Raw genomic sequence first — 25,000 nt, 5'->3', positions numbered from 1 at the left:
TAGGGAGGAGTCCCTGGCGGGTGGATCACATTGGGAGGAGTCCCTGGCAGGTGGATCACATTGGGAGGAGTCCCTGGCAGGTGGATCACATTGGGAGGAGTCCTGGCAGGTGGATCACATTGGGAGGAGTCCCTGGCAGGTGGATCACATTGGGTTAGTAGTTAGCAAATCATCTTTCCGAAGTACCTACACTTCTCAGTGCTTCCTAAGGCTGACACTGAACCAACATGGCTTTGAACCCAGAGCTGCCTTCAGAGGCCTGCTCCACCAGTGAATCCTCCACAATGTGTCAACCTAACAAGCCTGCTTTCTCACCTGTGTTTGGAGATTGTTTTGTTACTTCCCTACGAAAAGGCTGTGAGGATTAGAGGGAGATACCCTCACGTTGTCTGGCCCACCAGTTACCCAAAACACATTAGTTCCCTTTCTTTTCCTTTACTAACCAGAGCCAAAGGCTGTCAGTGCTTAGGATAGGTCCCTCAACTAAAAAGTTCACACAAAGAAAAACAGATGAGAAAAACCCCCACTGTGTTGTCACTTAATACATCAATGACACCTGAAAACTATATACACCACCTTAATACTGCATGCATGCACTTTCAAAAATAATGACATCAGCAGAATAAATACTTAAGATTGTCCTCCTAAGTAGATACAAACTAGTTTAAGCAGCAGAGACATAACTGCCTCGATGTCAAGCATGGTTTTTCTTCTTCCACAAAATTAGTTGTATCTCAATATGGATGGGATTTTCCCCAGATACCTATGACCTTTTCTAAATTATTAGGAAGTAACAGAGGACATAGATGAAGGGGATTAAATACTTTAAAAACAGATTCCAGGTAGAATTCACACATGCTATTCATTTCATCATGAAACATCAGTAAAGGACAAATCAGACTTTGTTTATTAAAAAAATACTTTACAGGGGGAAAAAAAACCTCTATGCATTCCACTGTCCTATTTTACAAAGAAATAGCTTAACAAGTTAACACACTTAGACAGCTACAAAAAAGCACTGTGCTAAAAGATTATTCACACAAATTTAGATTTAAGACTATTCATTAAAAACCTTTTTAAAACACTTGTTAATGTCAATAAACAAACTAAGGCCACACAACGCAAATAGTCCACCAGGCAAATTATACATTTCATCTATATGCAAAGACCTTAGATAAATTAAAGCCACAGGAAAAAAAAAGTCTTAGCTGCCAATCAAAATGGAGTTTAGTCACAAAAAAACACCATTACATGAAAATTTACAACATGTGATAGAAGTAGTACATAAGTATTTCTTTAGCGAGAATTGAAAAGTGCTATATTAAGAGACAGTGGTCTCAACTACATGCACAAGTGGATCCTAAAAAATTTATGAAGAAAATGGAAGGCCATAATATTTATGGAGAGATACTTGCTTTTAAAGCAACAAACTTTAGCATGGGGATAGGTTCCTCATATGCTAAAGCAAAACACCGCTTGTACATTTCCTCTACGTACTGCATGACCAATAAATACAGCTACAACCTGTTGTTTTAAATAAAACTTAGCAGAAATACTAGTGAAAGGTTCTTTTTAAAAAACCTGTAGCAATGACAAAACAGATTTATTAGAAAGACACGAAGTCAATCATCCTGAAGGCATAAACACCAAATTTTAATGGCAAATACAGATGAACATATATTATGGGCTAATATTGATGATCGAGAACATATTCACTAAGGGTTTTCTTGGATTTTGGAGTCCTGTTCCTAAATTAGCTTTCACTCTAGACAATACGTATAGAGGGGAAGGCAATAAGCAAGTGTGAACTTTCTGCCTCTTAAAGACGGATGCAAGATGATGCAAGACATCTTTTCCTAACGTTCAAAGAATTGTATTAAATGAGCTCTTTTTTCCTACTACAAGAGCTTGTGATATTAATCATCTGATATTCCAACTGTCTCTAAGGGGAAAGGGCACCTTTCAAAAGTCTTTAAAAATAATGAAGTACCAATGAAACCAATTGTTAAGTGCTGAGTAAGCAAATTAATAAACGCACAAGTAAGCCTAGGAATTCCTTCTTAAAGAGTTAAAATTTTGAACGGGGAAACTCATGTAGGTTTTTACTATTATTGCTTTATGAATTTGGAATACTTCTTTGAATCCTAATCCTACTCCTAGCATATCTTGGTGTAATTATAGAATGACTTCTGGGGCAGGGGGAAGACTTTTATCCTTATTCATGAATACCATAAAATCGTTCTAGTTACGACGTTAGAAATACTCACATACTGGGTCCTTTCCATAAGCACATTTAAAAATATGTGCTCCATAGCAGCGGTCGCCAACCGGTGGTCTGCGGACCCCTGGTGGTCCGTGAGGTCCGAAAGGTTGGCGACCACTGCTCCACAAAATACTAAAACTTATAGCCACATTCTGCAAGTAATCTCAAAGAGTTGGCACAACGGATAAGATACCAAAAAGGAAGATCAGCTTAAATTTCAGTTACAACTTCACTGCCATCAATACTTTACAAATCAGAAGACGCCCGTTTGCTCCATGCCTCACTCCACCAAACCAAATAATTGAATGATTTAGAAAAGTTGCAATCATTTGTATCACTAAACTAGGATACAGCTTTGAAAGCAGTAAGAAACTCAAAACTTGGGCTTTTATATTGCTCAGTCTTTAAAGCATGCTATTAAAATCTAATACTCACTCACATAGGACAGTTTCCAGATACATTACTAGCTAAATGTTTCTCTCTCCATCCTATTGCAATTCTAACATACAATGATTTATTAGTACATGATTTTAAACATTTTTATACTCTTTTAATGTGTTTATATTGGAGGTGAGGGAAGAATGTGTTAAAGGAAAGTGGGGATTTGCTTTTGATTGTAGGTCTTTGCAGATCCACTGGTTCCTGAGTGATTAAACACAGTGCTGGCTGTCAGGAGACAGACTCCTTGTTTATTAGCAATGACCAGCTTAGATGACAGGTGGCATCTGCTGGATGGCAAGTGGGAGATGGGGAAGTCAGATCTTGGAAGACAAGGAAGGAAAATAAAAATAAAAGTTTTTGCTTTAGCAACCTTGTTCTTCATGATTATTTTAAAAAACCAATGTTGCCTGAGAAGAATTTTACTTTGCACAGCCTCGTAAAGCTCTATGAAATTCTTCTGGACAGAAAAACAAAAACAAGAAAGAACCCATACCCACATACTGTGTGATTAACCCCACCCCCAAGTAACAAAAAAACACCCTTAAAGGCAGGTCCCTTAAAAACTAGTCTTGATAAACTAGAATTTACCCTAGAATTTATACCCAAGATTTAAAAACACCCCTGCAATAATCACATTACTTTTCATACCATTCTAATTACCTTATTTACAGAGATAACGAAAACCAACATCACTTCCAATTCATAAATGGTTTACATTGAAATGTTTCTCTATTTGTCTTTATCCTTTTTAACAGAGAATACATACATATACATATATATAAGGAATAATACAGATTCTAACTAATCACTGCAGTATTTGCTGATGGTTACTTTTCTATCGGTTTACACAGTGACCTCTATACTTTGCTAATATGCATTTAACTACACAACAATATTGCACAAAGTAATATTTATATAAGATTTAACCTATTTCAGAATATTTTAGAGAAAATTCATATTTGATATTTCAAAAGATGCAGCTACGTTTTCATGGTGACAGACATAATAAAGCAGCATCTTTTTTGCCTATGTTAATGTAAATATTCCAAATCTCACCCTCCAGGAAAAAAAATCTCCAAATTGCACTATAACAGGTAGATATAAGAATCTGGTCTTAGGTGTGGGGAGTACTCTTCCTTTAATAAACAAAAGGCCTATAATATTATTAATTAAGAGAAAGTAAAATGTGTATCACATTAACATTCTAAAATAACAGAAAGACTACACTAGCTATATGAACTGTGCCTGTGTAAAAAAAAAATTAAATACTCAGGCACTAAGCACTGGGCTACCTGAAACTCTAGGATGAAGTCTGGTGCCATATTCTTCACTGGAAAGTGGCCACACAGAGTCATAGCAAATAAGCTCTGGTATTCACTGTTAAAACTGAATTGAAGTGTCTCAACAGTAGGTCTTTATCTTGAAGAGGTTGGTGCCAGGAGACAAAAAGAGTTTTTCCTAATTTTCATGCACAGAATATGGCAGCCTCATCAGAAAGATTGCTATCATTCCCTCAGTTTGATACTCATGATCAGTTTAGGAAGCAAAAGTATCCACACAAAACGTGAGGATGCCAGGAAGCAGAACAGGAGAGTATCAAGTCAACGTTATCTCTTTTACCCACAACATTTTCCATAGTTACCTTGTCTATGAACCATGGATAATGAATGACCAAGGACTATACATCTTTAGGTATTTTTAATTGAAATATCCACTGGGCTTTAAATAACAGACACAAAGAAGACAGTTTGGATCAGAAAGTGCTGTGCTTTCTCTTCTGTTAAACCAGAGAGCCACTGAATTTTCCTTAGAACTACCTGTTCTTTATGGTTGGAACTAAATAACTTACTTGCTTTTGAACAAGATGCAAGAACTCTTTCCTGCAACCTATGCCGTTTTTACTGTAGAAATTGAATCTGTGCCATAAAGACAGAGTACTAAACCATAAATCTGATTTTCTACCATAAAAACAGCAACTATGGCAAGAGACAGGACAAAATTAAGGGAAGTGAATAATTTACCAAAAAAGAATCTGTTATTCCAGAGAGTTATTTTGATTTGAAGAAGAGATTGAATTATTACCTCACACCTTGAAACGGAAAGTAGCAGCAGACCCACTATTACGTACTGTACTAACGGGATAAGATACAACTCTTAACTTTGCATAATCTGTGTAAAAAAGATATGCTTGACATTTGTGGAATGTCATTTCTCTTTTTATAGAATTATAGGCAAGATTTCTCCAATAAAACTTAACTTAAGCCAGTTATAAAACTATAACTTCACATCAAAATTTAAAAAAGTTAAAAAATGTGTTTGAATATGTACATATCACACAGGAGTGCTTGAATGTTCCTGTAGCTTGTGTTGCTGCTCGGAGTCCAGTCTACTTTCCACCTTTAAAACCGGGACAGGCTGTGTCATCTGGTCTTGCTGCAGGTTAAGTTCTGATGAAGGTGGGACAGAAGATGAAGCAGTTGTGAAAAGCTGCATCTCTGCACATGTTTCTTCAGGTTCAGTTTTTATCCTCACACACTGGGAGTCAACTTCTAATTCTCGCTTTCCAGTTAAATCGCGGTCCATGTTAGAACTGCCTTCTGTGTTCTGAGTGGCTTCCACAACAGGGTGGTACTGTTTAAGCCTTATATGCCAGGCGAGGCTGCACACTGCGGACACCGTTTTGAATTGATGAATGACATTTCTGGGGATGAAGTAGATATCATTGTCGCACAGCTGAATTCTAGCATAACGAATGCCTTCCCGCCTCATCTGGTTTAGTTTGGCTTCATCCACCCACTGCACACACTGAAGAGAGGGGAAAAGTTGCATGAGACTTTAAAGTAAAATGCATAATAATTTAGTCAAATAAAATATTATTATTAGCACAGGAAAAAGAGGGGCCAAATAAAAGCTAAGCAATACTCAATGATACACAGCTTTTTTACATTTCTTATAATGCCTGACAAACATTCTTCCTCATATTTTACTACCTCTCTAGCAACAAAGGACAGGTTAAAGCAGGGGTGGGCAAACTTTTTGACTCGAGGGCCACAATGGGTTCTTAAACTGGACCAGAGGGCCGGAACAAAAGCATGGATGGAGTGTTTGTGTGAACTAATATAAATTCAAAGTAAAGGAGCGGAGGGGAGAGCAAGAGAACCAGATAGAACAGCCGGATCCGGCCCGCGGGCCGTAGTTTGCCCACGGCTGGGTTAAAGTCAGCATGGGCCTAGGGCAGTCAACAGAGCCAACTCATTAGTCAACAGAGCCAAATATCAACAGTACAACGATTGACATTTCTTTTGAGAGCCAAATTTTTTAAACTTAAACTTCTTCTAACGCCACTTCTTCAAAACAGACTCGCCCAGGCCGTGGTATTTTGTGGAAGAGCCACACTCAAGGGACCAAAGAGCCGCATGTGGCTCGCGAGCCGCAGTTTGCCGACCACGGGCCTAGGGAATCATTTAAATTAGTATTTCAAGGTGCAGCTAAAAATCAATACTCTTTGCCACACAGGAGGGCAACATTTATCCGCGCCTTTAGTCCTTCATCCTTTTGCAGGTGAGGCACCGGTGCAATGGGGTTAGCAGCTGAGCCTGCAAAGGGCCAGAACTGGCATCCCAAGTTAAAGGGATTCTCAGACATTCTGTTTGGGAAGCTCTGTTTCAATGATTTTTGACCCCCTCCACACATGGCCTTAAGTAGTAATAAAATTCACCACCCCATGTATCTAACTGTAAGATAAAATGCAAAATAAAATGGGTAAAGATAATTCTCTCCAATATCTCACTCAAAGGGTAATAAAAATGCAGGAGTTATTACCTGGGAAACTGGAGGTTCGTGAAGGTCTAACTGAAGTCTCTGTACAACATCAGTGAAATCCTCAGCATGAAAACAAATCACATCTTTGGTTATGCGAGGTTGGTCACTCCTAAGATCAACACAATGAAGTTTTAGGAACAATCATCTCATAATGGAAATAAGGACAAATTTCAGTGTTGCTGTTCCTGGAAATGCTGCTACTAGCACAGAAACAGATATACAGCTCCCAAGGACAAAGTATACATTGGCTCCTTTAATCAACTTGAACAATAAACAAAACACTAAAAAAGCTATTTTAAAAATAAGAAAATTAGTTGTTACAAAACTAAAACAACAGTGAATGGAAGCAGAGTTTTAGTCTGACCTGGTTGCATTTGTAATCCTTTCACCACGTTACCCACCATCTCAATGCCACCCTGTAATATCATCATCAACTACACAAATATCACACCTTCCAGTTTTCAAAGTATTGAAGGGGGGGGGGGGGGGGGAATCTGAATAATCTTTAATTTTAAATACTCAGATAAAACTCTATAATAATATTCAAGGCCCTGACATAAATATGAAAAACAAAGTAAAAAAAAGTTTTTAAATGAGTTGAATTCTATTTTCTGAGCTTTGTTAAAACTGTGCCCCAAATAAATGTAAAAGGGGGCAACCATTATGAAACACAGTGTGGTGGTTTCTACAAAAATTAAAGATAGAATTACCACATGCTGCAGCAATTCCACCTCTAGGTATACGCAAAAGACCGAAAGCAGAGACAAAAGATATTTGTTCAGAGCAGCCGGGCAGAGGAGGCAACCCCAGTATCTACTGATGGATGAATGGTTGAACAAAATGTGGCATACACATATAATGGAATGTTATTCAGCCTTTAAAAGGAAGGAAATTGACACCTGGTTCAATATGGATGACCTTAGAGGATATTATGCTAAAGTAACTAGTCACAAAAGACAACTACTGTATGATCCCACTGATATGAGACATTTAAAGTAGTAAAATTCACAGAAACAGAAAGTAGAATGATGGTTAGCAGGAGCTGGGGGAGAGGAGAAAAGGGAGCTATTGCTGGTGGGTATAGAGTTTCAGTTCTGCAAGATGGAAAAGTTCTGGAGCTCTCTTTCACAACTATGTCCATATACCTACCACTACTGAACTGTACACTTAAAAATGGTTCAGATTTTACTTTTAATTTTGTTATGTGTGTTTTACCACAATTAAAAAAAAAATGGTCCCCAACCTTTTAAATTGAGTCTACATTTTCTTAGACAACATTAACCAACTTTGCAGTTGAGTTCCATTAACTTACCATTCACCAAACTGTACAGCTTTCAAAACCCCAACAGCGGCAGTACTCTGCCAGTCAAACCCCTGACCTACATGATCAGCATGAGCTCTTGTCCTATCTTCAAAGAGGACTTCGCGGGGTTCACTGGTCCGAGGTAGGTACTGGAGATTTTTTATTTCATTCATTGATCTGGAGTTGATTTGGTTGTGAAGTAAAGGGAAGGACAAAAGTATTAATAGTAATTAGTCAAAAAAGTCGACTAAGATACAAAATTTCAAATAAGAGGAGGGCTGAGAGGGTTCAATGACTCTTATCGTTAGCATTTAACAAACACTCTATTGTAATGTTTAATGTAATTACCTTTCTCTCTTGGTATGTCATAATAACATAGAAACTATGTCTTGGGCTCAAATGTAGTGTTTGAATATATAAAATTTAGTTGTCTAGTAACAGGAAATAAAATTCAAAGTTCAAGGCTACATGTTGCTTAACTCTGAGTCATTTTTGACTCTCAAAATACCTGTAACTCTCACAACATTCTAGGTGAATATTTTATAACTGAATGAGAGTAGGCCTTTCAAGCTTGCCACTATGAGAGAAACCTCAGAGGAAAAGATATAGACTTGACAATATATAAACAAAAATTTCCTAAGGGGGGGGGGGGGCTGAAACATAAAGAAATCTGAAACTAAAAGACAAACTTAACAACATAAAAAAAAGTTAATAGTCATAACGTATAGGGAAAACTTACAAGTGAATACACCCCAATAGAAATATGGGTAAAAGAAATTAAAAGGATATCACAAAAGAAGTACAAACCACTCAAAGAAAAGCAAATTAAAATGACACTTATTTGTCCAATCAGATCAACAGTTAAGAATGTTAGAAGAGGTTATGGGGGGAAAATTTATATCCCCATCCATATAGTAAGGTGAGGATTAACAAAAGAACAAAAAAACAAACAAACAGAGGATGCCTCAGTCTGATGACTGTGTAATGAGTGGACCAGATGAAGGGACTGACCATTAGAAGATTTACTTAAGATAGCTCTTCAAATAATCTAGACAGATGATGTTCAAACTGTGTTCAAGTCTCAATCATTTTTATAAGCTATCAACTAAAAAAAGTGCTTTTGCTTATTTGAGAAAAGTAATTGTTTACCGTCGTCTTTTGAAGGGTGACTTTGGCATATCTGCTGTAGGGATCATCTGCTCTCCTGGCCTTACCCACATGATGGGCCCATCATCACTCTGGGACCGACACTGGAGTCGGAGGCTGGAAAGTGTACCCCAGGGCAAAGTCATCTAGAAGTCAGATGAATTAGTCACATAAGAAGTTTTTAGACTATTTACAAAATAAATAGTCTTTAGGTAACCACCCCACCTAAAAGAAAACTCTAGGAAGCTTATTTTGTGTATTTATATGAAGAAATAAATGTATTAGATAATAATCCTATCTAATAAAAGAGTAATATGCAAATTGACCATACCTCTGCTATACCAACAAGCCACGCCCATCAGCCAATCAGGAGCGAGTATGCAAATTAACCCAACCAAGATGGCTGTGGCCACAGAGTGAGCAGGAGGCTTGGGTTTCCCCGGCGATGGAGGAAGCCAAGCTTCCTGCACACCCTGGCCAGCCCAAGCCTCCACTCAAGGCTACAAAGTTTCAATTATAGAAGATAAATAAATCCCAACAAAAATGGCTGCAGCCACGGAGCAAACAGGAGGCTTGGGTTTCCCCAGCGATGGAGGAAGCCAAGCTTTCCGCCTGCCCTGGCCTGCCTTGGCCTCCGCTCAAGGCTACAAAGTTTCAATTATAGAAGATAAATAAATCCTCCAGATACCAGGGCCTCCGCTTGGGTCACTGGGGGGCATGGCTGGCCTGCAAACCACCACAGGCCCCTCGCCAAGACCACTCCACGCCCCAAGGGAACCCCCACCCTGATCTGGGACACCCTTCAGGGCAAACCAGCCAACCCCCACCCATGCACCAGGCCTCTATCCTATCTAATAAAAAAGTAATATGCAAATTGACTGTCACTCCAACATACAAGATGGCTGCCCCCGTGTGGACACAAGATGGCCGTCACAAGATGGCCAGCAGGGGAGGGCAGTTGGGAGGGACTAGGTCTGCAAGGGAGGGCAGTTGTGGGTGATCAGGCCAGCAGGAGAGGGCAGTTGGGAGGGACCAGGCCTGCAAGGGAGGGCAGTTGGGGGCGATCAAGCCTGCAGGGGAGGGCAATTAGGGGTGACCAGGCCAGCAGAGGAGGGAAGTTGGAGGCAACCGGGCCTGCAGGGAAGGGCAGTTGGAGGGGGGGAGGCAGGCCTGCAGGGGAGAGCAGTTGAGGGGACCAGGCCTACAGGGGAGGGCAGTTAGGGGTGACCAGGCCTGCAGGGGAGGGCAGTTAGGGGCAATCAGGATGGCAGGGGAGCAGTTAGGCATCAATCAGGCTGGCAGGGGAGTCGTTAGAAGGTGATCAGGCTGGCAGGCAGAAGCGGTTAGGGGCAATCAGGAAGGCAGGCAGGCGAGAAGTTGGAAGCCAGCAGTCCTGGATTGTGAGAGGGATGTCCGACTGCCCGTTTAGGCCCGATCCTGCCGAGATCGGGCCTAAACAGGCAGTCGGACATCCCTCGAGGGTTCCCAGATTGGAGAGGGTGCAGGCTGGGCTGAGGGACACACGCCCCCGTGCACAAATTTCGTGCACCAGGCCTCTAGTTTCTATATACAAAAGAATACTGAAGTTAAATATTTTATAGCAATCGTTTTGTAAACATTTCTATTCAAAACATTGGGTAAAATTTCATTTTAACAGACAAGATTAGCTTAATACATTTAAATGAAAAGTATCCACTTACGTAATGATTCAAACTTTAATCATATGAATTAACACTCACTTTCAGAAATGGTGATTCTTCTAACATATCAAGGAACTCTGGGAAATAATCACCAACTTCTTCATCTACTGCTCCAACAAGACTTATCTGCCGCATAGGACCTGCTCGGTAGGTGCCACAGCAGTATGTCCTGTTGACCTGAGATAAAACCAAAGAGGGGAAGAAAGGACTGAAGGTACTCTATAATATACTTAAAGAACTAGAATAGGGCATTGTTTCCAATGTTGCTATTTCTTCTACATACTAAGAACTCAAAGGTCAGTACCTTGGACAAAGTCAACAGTTACAGAAAAGCACCCACACACACTGACAAATACATTGATATAAGTTTCACACCCGACATTGCAAGGTGCAAGTTAGTCTATGGTCCCAACAACTCAAGGAAATATTGAAGACATTACGATATACTTGAACTTCTCTGAGAATGATAGTTTTGAACTCTGTAAACACTTCAAAGTGATCTTTATTTAGGAAAATCAGTAAATAAACAATAAAATTGGCAGGGCAGACCATGGTCAGATTAATCCTCTGTATTCATTCTGTACTCTCTACCTTGAGAGCGTTCACATCAGGCCAAATAGCAGGCTGACTGTTAACCAACCCAATCTTCCATTATAGATCCATATAAGATCCTCCACCCTAGGCAGGCTCATCTTTTTCTCTATCCAGCTTACGCCAAAGGTCTTTCTACCTGCAATGATTTTTCTCTTGAATCTGCCATCCTTGGAATATCCTCTTTAAATGTCACCTATTTTGCCCTAATAGAAAGCATAAATGACCATCTAGTATTTCTTATACAATTCTTTACTATTAGTTCTTTAGCAGCATTTTCAGAATCAACCCACTATTTTTTTTCATAGACAATTTAACATCACTGTCATGCACACACATACACACAGAAAAAAAGGTCTTAGATCTTGTTCTCAAATAGCAAAAATTTATTTTTTTAATTCCTTATAAATCTTTCCCCCGAGATCACCCTAGGTGATCTTTTTTTTTTTTTTTTTTTTTTTAAATATATTTTATTGATATTTTACAGAGAGGAAGGGAGAGGAATAGAGAGCTAGAAACATCGATGAGAGAGAGACATCGATCAGCTGCCTCCTGCACACCTCCTACTGGGGATGTGCCCGCAACCAAGGTACATGCCCTTGACCGGAATCGAACCCGGGACCCTTCAGTCCACAGGCTGACGCTCTATCCACTGAGCCAAACCGGTTTTGGCACCCTAGGTGATCTTTACGCAGCAACAGCCCAGGCCAGAATTACCTTGCGTATATTTGCACGAGTTACCTTCCATTCGTTTGTATGATCATCATGCTATAAAAACCAGGGGAGGCAGACTGGGAAAGAGAATGGTCATGGGATGTAGGAATAAGGAAGGCAGGGGAAGTAAAACAGCTTTTCTAAGCATTGGTCTAACCTCTCTCAGCCAAGCACCCTAAAACGATTAAAGCAGAGTTAATTGTCAATACCAGTTCTAGAAATATCAGTCTCCCCCATTCCCAATTACCAGAAGTTTCTCTACCTAAAAAGACTTTCAAACTATACATGATGATGGCATCTTATGAGAGAAAATTCTAAAGACTGATCACAATTTAAAGTTCATGTAACCTAATACCAATCCTGAAGTACACTGCCTATAGTAATTTTCAATTTACTTGGTTTGCTAGCTTTGAGATTATGCAACTCAACACATTTTTAATCTGCATTAATATTTTTAGGTCATAGTACTCCAAATTTTCCTAATTTAAATACCATTTAATTCAACAGCACTGAACTTGAAGACAACTTAAAATGCAAATACCTAAGATAATATGTGACATAAAGTATCCTTTCCTATTTAAAAAGAGAAAGTAAACCTGAAATGGGGGAATTGTTAAATTTATGTTTGCTGAGGCTAGAAATGAAGTAATCAGCTATTAAACTCTGGTTTTAAAAAAAAAGTAGTGGTAGTAGTAAAGCTGATTAGAGTGTCTATCACATGAGTAAAAATGTTTAAATGCTAATGTTTGTGCTGCATTTAAATAATTACCAGCAAAGCTTAGAAGATGGACGGCATTTATTACCAGAAAGTCAACAGGTACCACCTATGTGGCACTGATGCCAAACAAGAAAATTATGAATTATCCCCTAGTATCTGATCTACCGTTCTTACCTACCATTCTGGATTTTAGTAACAGAACTGCCTGGGCATACAGCTGAGCAAGGCTCCTTGGCAGCTAAGCGTGGCCTGTGACTAGGTTCTGGCCAATGAAATGTTAGCATAAGTTACATATGCAATTTCCAGAACATGTCTTAATAAGTAAGCAGCCTGCTCTCCACTTCCTCTCTTTGGAGGGCCAGGTTCAACCATGCATATGACAACACCAAAGGGAATGGCAGAAGGAAAGCAGAATGCTGGATGACCTCATGGAACACCTTTGGACTTATTATTCAAGAAACTTTTATTTTGTTCTATCTGTGATTTATGGTGGTTTAGCCTGCAACTTGTATCTGGTATACTCTGTACTGAGGGAGGCAATAGTCTACAGCACAGATAACATCTGGATTATCATCTCCTGCTCTGGACTAAGAAAAAAGTCTATAACTAGAGCACTCCCAAAACAGAACAATTAAGATAATCAGAATTTCCAAGAGAAGAACCTGAACTTCTAATATGTATTTGAAACTAACAACCCCAGATTATTCTTAGGATCTGGTAAGTCTGAGAAGCTTTGGCCTGAAAACAGCACTCAAAAGCAAAGAACAAGTTGAGTTCTACCACCTCCCAAAGTGTATGTACTGGGGCACCGTGAAGGAAGAAACAAGTGTTGATGATTGGAAGAAGGCAAGTAGAGACCAAAGAACAGAAAAAAACTAAAGCTGCCATGGGAACATGGAACATAATGCCAAGCAGGGAAAAGTTAGCCTTGAGTTAAATCTGAAGGCGAAGTGGGGAAGGGAGGATTGAGATATCAAGGAAGAAAATACCTCTAAGAAAATAGTAAATAGCTTTGCATGCATTCAAAAAATTTAATATATTTATAATAGCTATATAAAAGTTTGAACAATTATGTGTGAATACTATGCACATTTGCTGTCAATATATATGTAGTCCTTTAGATTAGACACTCAACTTTAAAAAGTTATCCTGTATTAATTGCTGGGAGAGTTAAATATGCTCAATTGTGCTCTCAATCCATACATCCAATACATACATCCGTGTTTGTTTGCTTTTTAACCCTCGCCTGAAGATATGTTTCTCTTTATTGATTTTACAGAGAGAGAAAGGGAGAGAAACATCGATCAGTTGCCTCCTGCATGGTCCCTACTGGGGATAGAACCCGCAACCCAGGCATCGAACCAGCAACCTCTCAGTGCGTGGGACGATGCTCAACCAACTGAGCCACACCAGCCAGGGCTACATACACCTTTTAATAAGTCATTTAAAAACTTAGAAGATATAAGCTTCATTCATAACTGCCAAAAACCTGGAAGCAACTAAGATGTCTTTCGTAAGTAAATGGATAAACTGTGATACATCCATATATTGGAATATGACTTAGTGCTAAAAAGAAATGAGCTATCAAGCCATGGGAAGACATGGAGGAACCTTAAAATGTGTTTATTAAGTGAAAGAAGCCAATTTGAAAAGGCTACATACTACAGGGTGGGGCAAAAGTAAGTTTATAATTATTCATATGGAAAATAATATATTAATAAATAATAACACAATAAACTGTTTCAAATACTCACAACTGTAAACCTACTGTTGCCCCACCCTTTATATGACATTCTGGAAAAGGCAAAACTATGGAGGCAGTGAAAAGATCAGTGGTTGGCAGGGGTGGGGATGGGAGTGAGGGAAGGGATGAATAGGCAGAGCACAGATGATTTTTTAGGGCAGTGAATCTACTCTGTATGTTACCATGATGGGTACATGTAAGTCAAAACCCATAGAATGTACACCAAGAGTGAATTCTAGTGTAAACTAGGGACTTCGGGTGATTATGACGTGTCAGCACAGGCTTATCAATTGTAAGAAATGGACCACTCTGGTGGGGGATGTGTATAATGGGGAAGGCTATGCATAGGTGGGGGCTGGGAGTATTTGGGAAAGGTCTGTACCTTCCCCTCAATTTTGCTATGAACCTAAAATTGCTCTAAAAAATAAATTATTAAAAACAAAACTTAACACTAAACTAGAAATACACTATGTGGAAAACCCTGTGTGTGGAGGTTGGGGAGAATAATTATTCAACAGAATTCATGTTTCATGAAGAAACCTATTTAAGCTGATTGTTTAAAAAACAGAGAGGAAAAAGCTAGCCAGCAATCTTCCTAACCTTGTGACCTGTGAATAAAAAGGCATTCCTGGTTTAAAACATCTAGTAAAAAAGTAGTATGAGTCAAAAGAATATAAGCTATACTTAGAATGACAGAAAGAACCAAACATACCATTTTTTATGCTGTTTTACTTTTAAAACTTCTTAAAATATTTTTTCCTTTTATATAACACACTGATACGTAATTCCTTAAGAGTTTCTCAGTCACCATCAAGCTACAAAGCACTCTTCTATTCTTAATTAGTACCACCAATTCACTATAAAATGTTAATTAATCAAACATGGCACCTATAAGCCCATTTTGGGCCATGCCACAACACATAATAAATGAATAACATTTGTTGATTTTCTCTGGAACAGTAAACATTACCACCTTATAGTAATAAAAGCAACATTTTATAAGAATTTCTAAATAAAGTTAAAGAGCTATGACCTTCAATAAGACTTCAATATTATATAAATTTTACAGAAGTCTTTTTTTTAAGAACTTAAAAATACACATTTGCCAGATAAAGAGAAAAAAATCCTATTACAGTAGATACACTTTTTAAATTAATTCCCTCTCCCCACAGCATATACATATACAAACTTTCTTCACCATACATACACTTCAATTACTTAGTTGCTGTAAGGTGAAAATAGTCTCAGATGGTGATATTTAAAACAACTCCCATTTAACTTCACTATATTTTTAGTGTTTTTGTTACTTGTTTGTAATTTATGACAGAATTTAAGACCTACAGCCTTGTTGGTTTGTGGACCAGCAACATCAGCAGCATCTGGGAGCTTGTTAGAAATGCAGACTATAAAGCAATTCCTCTTTGAAGAACTGCCACTCTTTAACCTTGGGAAAGGTCACAAACAAAATGTGATCTTCCTCACCTATAAAACAAAGGCTTGGAAATGATCCCCACCTACTCTAAAATCCTGTTAGTCCATAAGATGACTAGAAGAATATCTGAACTGCTAATCAGTTTATCAGAGGCCATAGGATTTTTATAAGGAGGGGAGCCAAATATTGCATACTTACTGCAGAACACTTCAAGGTTTAAAACCATTAAAAATGTTTTTCTAGTGCCGATAATTGCATGATATAATATCTAAGCTAAAATAATAATAATCCTATCTAATAAAAAGGGAATGTGCTAATTGACCCTCACACCATTGCAAAAATGGCGGCGCCCACAGCCAATAAAGAGGGAATATGCTAATTGACTACTCCGCCCTCAAAGATGGTGGCACCCACAGCCCAAAGATGGCGGCGCCCAGTCCCCTCAGCCCCAAACAAATTATATTTTACTTCCTGGATAGTGGAGGTGAGTTTTACAGTAGTGTTTCTCAAACTCTAGTGTGCGTGTGAATTACATGGGTATCTTGTTAAAATGTAGATTATGATTCAGAAGACCTGGTTAAGGGTCTGAAAGTCTGCATTTCTAGCAAGCTCTCTGTTGATGCCAAATTCATATATTAAGCACACTTTAAATAGCAAGCTTCTTTAAAAAAAGCATAACTTACAATATTAAGATGGCTATGGTTTGCAAAGCGCTGGTCTTGATAATGTTTCCAATTTAATTCCCAAGTGAGCAGCCTAACATTTTCCCAACCTTATCTTACTTCATTCCTTGTATGGATATGACATTTAATCACTACATCATTCATAAAAGCTAGAAAACTTGTCATCTAAACTTCCTTCTACCTCTTTGTCTTTATCTCTTCCCGTTCCACACATGGGTGCATCACAAGATTCCATTCTACACTTTATCTCTTCCATTCTAATGCTGTCCCTGATCACCTATAGGCTAATGGATTCAACTTCTGCATCTCCAGCCTAGACATGTCTCCCAATCATAGATCCATATATTTAACTACCTAGTAGACATGTCTAACCATAGCCTTTACAGGTACCTCCAACACAAAACACCTCAAACAGAACTCATCAATACCTTCCACACCCAAAACAGCTTTTTCAAACCTGTATTGACTTTGTGACCAGCACCACCATCAGCCCATTGTCAAAATCACATCTTAAGACTCTATACGTCTCCCTCACCAAGTGCAAATAATTCCATCTTCTAATTAGTGCTCAAATTTCATTTCTTCCTCTCCAGTGTCAATATCAGTTTGGACATGAATCATTTGTCTGGTTACCACAGTAACCTAACCTATCTTCTTGCTTCCAATCTCATTCTCCACACTACTGTGTAATCTTTGCAAACATAACTTGATAGCATGCCCCTCTTAGAATTCACCAATGATTCCCCATTACCTCTAAGGAAAAAAACACTAATTTTTTTAGCACATATAAAGCTCTTCACAATCTTGATTTTTGTCTATCTCTCTGTTCTCAACTCTCACCACCCCTTAAGTCAGCATGTATTATTGCTATATTAAGCTATTCACAGCTTCCTAAAAGTGCTACATTCTTTAATACCTATGTGTTTGCATAGGAAGTATTCTTTTAATGCCCTTATGAAGCTAAGTACTAATCTTTCAAGGCTCCACTCAAGCACTATTAGGTGCTTTAAAATGACTTTTCTAATCACTTTGAGCCTGAGTTAGGTAACACCACACACTGCTCCCTCTCTCACAACTGTTTTCCCTATGCATACCTTTATGCTCTTACTTGACAAACTGCATTATAACCGCTGGTTTATTCATCTTCTCCACTCAACTGAGCTCATCAATTAGTCCTTTTAAGAACAGAATGTGCAGTACATGATAGGTTCTCAAAGTGTCTTGAAATATACTCATGAATAATTATTATGGCTACATATTTAAATTATAACCTCTAGTAATTGTGTCTCTAAGGTAATAAACAATTTACTTCACTTTATTTTTGGCTCAACAGAACTTGATAAGACTTCACAAAACATAGAAGTCCAAATAACCTAAGGTATTTTCACTTAATTCCCAACAATCTAAAGGTATTTGTTAAAAAATATTAGAATAGCCTCTGAATATTGTGTGAAACTGAGATCATTCCATTTCACTGACTACAGAGTTAGACAAACAAAAGCACTAGTCTCTTCTCCAATGGCTGAAAGAAGAAAGAGGAGTATGGTAAAATATGCACATATTGCTCAAGTGGCCTAAGTTTGCAGTTTGCTCCCTGACTTATACTTACTAGCTACATAACCTTGGATAACAATAAACATCCCCAACCCTCCGTTTCTTTGATGAAAAACAGAGATAAAATTGTTTACCTACCACATGGGTTGTGTTTAAAATATTCAGATATGAATGTGAAAGCATTTCTATAAATCACAAAGTGCTAAATAAATCTGAACTACTGTGTTATCTTCCATCCCAACATCTGCCAATGATTCCACCACTGCAAATCTAATTTCTTAGGCTACACTAACTTCCACACCCACCTCATCCTTCGCCCCAATGACTCAATATTCATAAATAAAATGAAGTTCCCTCACCAAGGATCACCAGAGCATGACACTTACTCAATACTCCTCAATATTCTCATGTGGTTAAAGTATTTAGTGACATCAAATTTTTAAATAATCTGATATGTTCTTAGAAAGTGGTTATTTTATAAATATGAAAGTAAATCTCAAGGTAAGTTGTTGGTACAGTCATTGAAATTTCAGCTCCATTGAAAAAAATCAATTGGAAGACAAAAATCAGCAGGGAATATTTAGAGATATCAGCTCTAAGAATCCTAATCCACTAAGACTATTATTAAAGTTAAAAAGTCATCATCACAAAACCAAGACTCCCCACCCCTCCAAGTTTCTGGCTTACTTCTCAGCTATGCTTGCTGGTCTATCAATCAGAAGAGAAAATTTGCTGCAGCTTTCTAAACGAAAAAAGTGAAAGAGCATATTAATCCTGCTCTCAGCAAGATCTTTGTTAAATGGGGACTATGGACTACATTAGGAGAACTATTTTCAGTCCCTTCTGCAATATTGATACAAATAGGATTCCTTAACTGTCAAGGGGCTATCCTCCTTTAAAAAAAAAAAAGGAAAAAGAAAAAACAAAATCTACTACAAAAGTCAGCACTTCGGTACCTGATTGTGGTAACAAGGCCAAAATCCAAGACGAAGCCCTTTATTGCACATCGTGTTCCAACATCTTGGGCAGCCCCATCTTGCGACCTCTCCAGATTGGCTGCTCCTGCTCTCTCTACTGCAGAGAGAACTTCAATTAGAGAAATTCTGAAGCTCATAAATCTAAACTGGGTACTCCCCTCATTGGAGGCAAGGATGGTAAGAATCACTAAAAAGACTCAATTAGAGGGGATTTCATATCCAAGTGGCTTGAAACCACTCTAATGCAGAGAGCCGAGAGTCTTATGATACAAGAGTCTACCTACAAAAAAAAAAAACTCTTAAGGAAAGAATGGCAGCAAATTATCAGATAACCTGAAAAAAACAGGTTATATCATTATAACTCTCTAAGAGTGTAACATTCTCCAGGAAACTTGTGTAGAATTTGTATCTATAACAAAAACTTATAGCTGACTATCCACGTTCACAATCCTTATGAGAAAAGCAAGCAAGAAAAAAAATCTAGAACATATTTTCAACTTCAGTTTATGCCCTAAAATAACTTCATTGAAAAAAACGTTTCATTTAAAACCACTGGTTAGGAAGGAGAGTTTCCCTGCTGACTTAAGCCTGGCTGCCCAAGCAAGGCGTCAGCAAATGTCTTCACCTACAGCAGAGCGTAGGCAGAAGGAGCGGCAGCTATGGTGGTCTTCCTAGTGACACTTCCAAGTCACATAAAGAAGGTATGTTTCTGGGATAGACTGCCAACAAGTTACTGAAAGAAAAGCAAAAACCTGGCAAATAAATAGGTCAATGCCCTCAGATGTTTTATTATGACACAAAAGTTTACTAGAGTTACCTTGAGGCTACCAGTTCTAAATCACACCACCCATGCTAATATTACCTAATCTGTGAAAGAATGGATTAGTTTTCAAGCTGGTTTTCCACAAAGACGAGTAATCATGTTTAATAGTTCATGTATAAAGCATTTCTTAGACCAAGCAAGTCATATGCCACATCCCAAAGAACTACAGCAATCAAGATTTTTCAATTAGAGAAATAAACAATTTGAACCACATTTACCACCATGAGTTTTTATTAAAAGTGCTGGTATGTGCTAAGCAACAAAATGAGGGTTAGCATATACTGTATCTGTACTTACTAAATAATTTAACAATGAGTTCACCTTACCTGAGTGTGGAAATTTGAAATGGTGGTTGTTTCGATATCTTTCTTGCCCAGAATTTCCATTTTCACTGGAGTGTTGGGGAAATTAAAAGCAAAATAGTCCAAGAAGTCCGGGAGATAAGCAGCCGCCCCATGCACTATTGCTAAAGCATAGTAAGCAGCATTTTTCTCATTTTCACTGAATGTCAAAGCAAGAAACTCCTCAGAAAATCTCTCCATCTCCATTGGAGACAAAAATGAGAGTTCATCCATGTAAGCATGAAGGATAAGAGCACCACCATTGGACTGGTGTTCCTCATGAATAAAGTTGCTAAACTTAGTACCTGTTTTTAAGAAATTTCTACGAATAGAATGCTCCTGGTGGGTCATAAAAGGTGTTTGTACTCCCTGGGGTACCCGATATTCTTGCATGCCCAAATTTAATCGGCACAGCTGTTCATCTTTCAGATACCTGAAGGACTCCTTATTAACTCCCGAAGTGCTATTTGCTTGTCCTTGGGTGAGGACTTCCTTACTGATGCGCGTCAGGCCAGCACAGACAGTTTGTACTTCCTTATTGTACATTTTAAGGCGTCTTCCTCGCATGTCTTCTCGGTGTTTCTTTTTCTTTTTCTTCTTTATTTTCTTCAACATAAAATCATCAGCTCTCTGGGTTTTACCATTTTCATCTGGTGTTTCTGGCCACAATAATTAAAAAGAAGTAAGTTGCTAGGTCTAGTGTCAACATACAAACTTCTTAAGGTACTTTATATCAAATTAAGAAACCTATTCTCAGTTTCTATGAATTTGTCATTATTACAGCTTACATGTTAATAAAATGAGACAAAAATCTTAAAATACAATAATATTCTGGTTTGAAGATTATGCTAAAGAGTAGATAATGCAAAGGTCAGCATATAATATGACCTGCAATCAAAAAACAAAAGGAAATAGAGAAGTTATTGATTTCACATATGCTAATTCGGTATGGTAACCACTGTAAAATCTACATTGGAGCTCGTCGTATTTTGCTATCAGTCTACACATTACTATGATACATATAGGTGAATCAAAAAAAGGCAAATTAAGCTGTAAGACACCATTTTGCCTACAAAATTGGCAAAAACATTTTTTTTTTTTTTTGCATTCTCATGTATGGTTGCTGGAAGTATCAACTAGCACAACTTTGATGGAGGCAACGTGGCACTCTCCAAAATTATTATGAACCAAAAGCCTTGAAAATATTTCTAATTCTCAGACCCAAAAATTCCACTCCCAAGTAAAAATCACCTAAGAAAATGACTGAGGATACATAAAGACATCTATGAGAGTACTAGAAGCCCAATGCACGAAATTCGTGCAAGAGTAGGCCTTCCTTTCCCCAGCTGCCGGCACCGGCTTCCCTCTGGCACCCGGGACCCGGGCTTCCCTTGCAGCCCCGGCTTCGTCCGGAAGGATGTCCAGTCTAATTAGCATATTACACTTTTATTATTATAGATTATTTAGGAAATCCCCTAATGGTCTAATAATAAGATACTGATTAAACTCTGGTACTTACACATGATAAAATACTACCCAGCCATTGTAAATTATATTAGAGAAGAAAAGAACTGACAAATTACAAGGTTACAAAATGCTTATACTGTCACTTTTCCAAAAGCCTTCTCTTAGTAACTCTTCTCCATGCGATTTAGATAGCTATTCCTACTGTGTTTCCTATTACCATACTTCTCATCACAGTACTTACCACATTCAGTGCTATTACTTAATTTTCCACCTTTCCTCTAAATTGTAAGCAATCTACTCTTTCCAGAGCAGCTGACGTATGTATAAATCTTATCCCATTTTTATAATATTCATCATTCAAGCATTTACTTATTTAGTACCTATAATGTACCAAGGACACTTCTGGGCACTAGGAATGTGGTATTAACTAAGACAGACATGATCCCTACTCTCTTGGATTGTACAATCTAGTTGTACAAGAAAAAGAAAGTTATCAGTAGGTTACTAGAATCTAGAGTGGTTCTCAACCTTTCTCATGCCGCGACCCTTTAATATAGTTCCTCATGTTGAGAACCGCTGCTGTAGAGCCTAAAACCATCGGAAAACACACATATTTACATTACGATTCATAACAGTAGCAATATTACAGTTATGAAGTAGCAACGAAAATAATTTTATGGTTGGGGGTCACCACAACATGAGGAGCTGTATTAAAGGGCCGCGGCATTAGAAAGGTTGAGAACCACTGCTCTAGATGCTGGGGAAGCTCTCTTTGGGAGGTGACATTTAGACTAAGTCCTAAGTAATAAGAGATGACAAGCATGTTTTTGAGAGAAAAATATTCTAGGGAGAAGCAAAGTACCTAAAGACAGGAAAAAGTCTGACTTAGCTACAGGTATTTTGTATATACAACACAGAAAAATATCTGGAGAAGTGTGAATGGTAGTTATCAAGGCTGGTAGGATTATAAATGTCTAGCTTTCTTCTTTTTTACTTACATGTATTTTCCAACTTTCTACAAAAACATATATTATTTTCACAGTTAAAAAATGTATTTTTAATTTTAAGGGATTGTCATGGATTGGCAAATCCAAAATAGAACGGCATCTTATCTAGCAAGAATTCTTTAGGATTAAATATCAGGTATTGTCCTGACCAACCTTCAAGCACAGTGTGGTATGTACTGTATAGAATTTACCCAGCCAACTATCGTATTTCTGACAGTGTTGAGATAGTTACTCCCACTAATCCTATCACTATACGTGGGAAGAACAAGCTCAATAAATTTTACAGTAAAAAATTTCCTTGGTATAAAATGTGTAAATATATGACAGTTGCAGCAGTCTATACAAAATCATTCTAATAACCAGATACACAGGTTATAAAATCTTCAAAAAAAATTTTTAAGTGCAAATCAAAGACTTTAATGTGATAGATACCAAATGATTTTCATTCTATTTAATACTTGCATTTAAACAACAAAAAGAAAACCATAATACTTTAAACAATAAAATAAATAAAAATAAAAACCAATTTAAAAATGGGGGAAAAAAAAAGAAAACCATTTGCAAACATCACTTGTAATTAAACTGAGATCATTTACCAAAATATACATGTATTACTTACTGGCAAGAGAAAACGCACTCTTTTCTTTTTTTTTGGGGGGGGGGGGGGCGGGCGGTCATTAATCCTCACCTGAGGATATTTTTCCACTGATTTTTTAAAAGAGAGTGGAAGGAAGGGAAGGAGGAAGAGAGAGAGAAAAATATCGACGTGAAAGAGGCACATTGATTGATTTCCTTCCCGAATATGCCCTGTCAGGGGCCCTGGATGAACCTACAATCCAGATACATGCCCTTGACCGGGGAAATTGAACCTTCAGTGCCCAGGCAGACACTCTAACCACTGAGTTACAATGTCCAGGGCAGAAAAAGTAATCTTTTATTCTACATACAAGTAAATCTTTGAGAGTTAATTAAAACACCTAGTAACAGTCATTTATATTTCTTACCAAATAAACTTATCTAAATACTTTTCCTATATATCAAATCAGTAATTTAGGCAATTCTCCCAAGCAATTAAATGTTAATGCCACTAAATATAAAGGTTAAACCAATTTTTTAAAAATTATCTAATTACCCATTGCTAAATGTTTAGCAATTTCACAGAAAAAAAAAATCTCTGAATAGATCCTGTTATTTTAAGCTTCAGAGGATGTATTTGGTATGCAGAAGATGAATTGTGACCTAGATCCAACACTGAAATTAACACCAAAGAGTTGCCTTGATTGTAACACATTTTCTATATTACTATCAGATTACCAATGGTATTTCTAACATGGCCAAGTCTCTGTGGGTTTTATTCCAAAACTCATTATACGAGAACCATTCAATTAATTCAGCATGGTCCATCTCAAAACAACCACCATATAAGGAAACGAAAAAGCCCTAAATTGGTTTTAATCTCATATTTCAACATGATAAACGTTTAAAATGTGACATTTCAATCAATCTATTCACTAATCCTGTTTTTCAATTTTTGATTTTTATCTAAGGCTAAGGCTGAGATAGAGAAAGCTCACCTTTGATTATAGAGAAATTTGAGACAACTTGTGTCACACTAGCTAATGAATTTCCATGAACAAACAAATATTAATTTTAAGTTATTATAGGTGGTAACTAATTGAGAATGGCACACACATACAAAGTTGTTAAAGGTATTATACTAAGTTAGCCATCACTGCTTAATGAGAATATCGAGGTTGCCTTGCTTTAAATTGAAAGTGTTATTTAAAAGTCAGTGTCTTTGCAATATAAATTATGTCAAATCAATATGTTGTACATCTTAAACTTACATGTAATACGTTTAAGATGTTATAATGTTATATGTCAATTATATCTCAATTTTTTAAAAAAATCCATGTCTAAAGAATGAACAATCTTTCCCTTTCTGGTAGAGTGTTAGAGGTCCAACAGAGAATGTATTCAGACCAACTACACTTAAATAAAAAGAAAACAGCCTGAAACATTATATGTTATTTATATTAGGTTACCAAGTCAGTAGGTGACAACCAAGATTCAAACTCTTGCTTGTCTGACTCCAAAACTCAAACTCTTCTAATACACTCCACTCCGTTCTGTTCTCTTTCTGCCTTCTCTGTCACCTCCTCTCTGCAACACTCCCATTGGATGACCAACTAAAATGATCTCATCACAATTAATGGACTTGAGGTGGCTTGGAGGAACCTCCAATAAAGAGAACATTACTTCAACAGATTTTTT

General features: G+C 37.7%; 1 protein-coding gene across 1 annotated transcript in view; it reads right to left on the bottom strand.

Moving 5' to 3' along the window:
• Positions 1-889: 889 nt before the first annotated feature.
• Positions 890-25,000, bottom strand: part of RSBN1 (round spermatid basic protein 1) — a gene marked incomplete at its 5' end in the record, with an annotated part of 31,054 nt that continues 6,943 nt past the window's right edge. The window contains 6 exons of the mRNA XM_080649212.1: positions 890-5,509; positions 6,527-6,635; positions 7,839-8,006; positions 8,979-9,121; positions 10,715-10,852; positions 20,238-20,911. Of these exons, the coding sequence (XP_080505338.1) occupies positions 5,036-5,509; positions 6,527-6,635; positions 7,839-8,006; positions 8,979-9,121; positions 10,715-10,852; positions 20,238-20,911 (1,706 nt within the window). The 3' untranslated portion in view covers positions 890-5,035. The remainder of the gene's footprint in view (positions 5,510-6,526; positions 6,636-7,838; positions 8,007-8,978; positions 9,122-10,714; positions 10,853-20,237; positions 20,912-25,000) is intronic.

This window comes from Plecotus auritus (genome assembly GCF_963455305.1).
Source record: "Plecotus auritus genome assembly, chromosome: 12".
Classification (NCBI taxonomy): Eukaryota; Metazoa; Chordata; class Mammalia; order Chiroptera; family Vespertilionidae; genus Plecotus; species Plecotus auritus.
The sequence above is the reverse complement of the archived record's forward strand: the minus strand, read 5'-3'. Positions and strand labels throughout refer to the sequence as shown.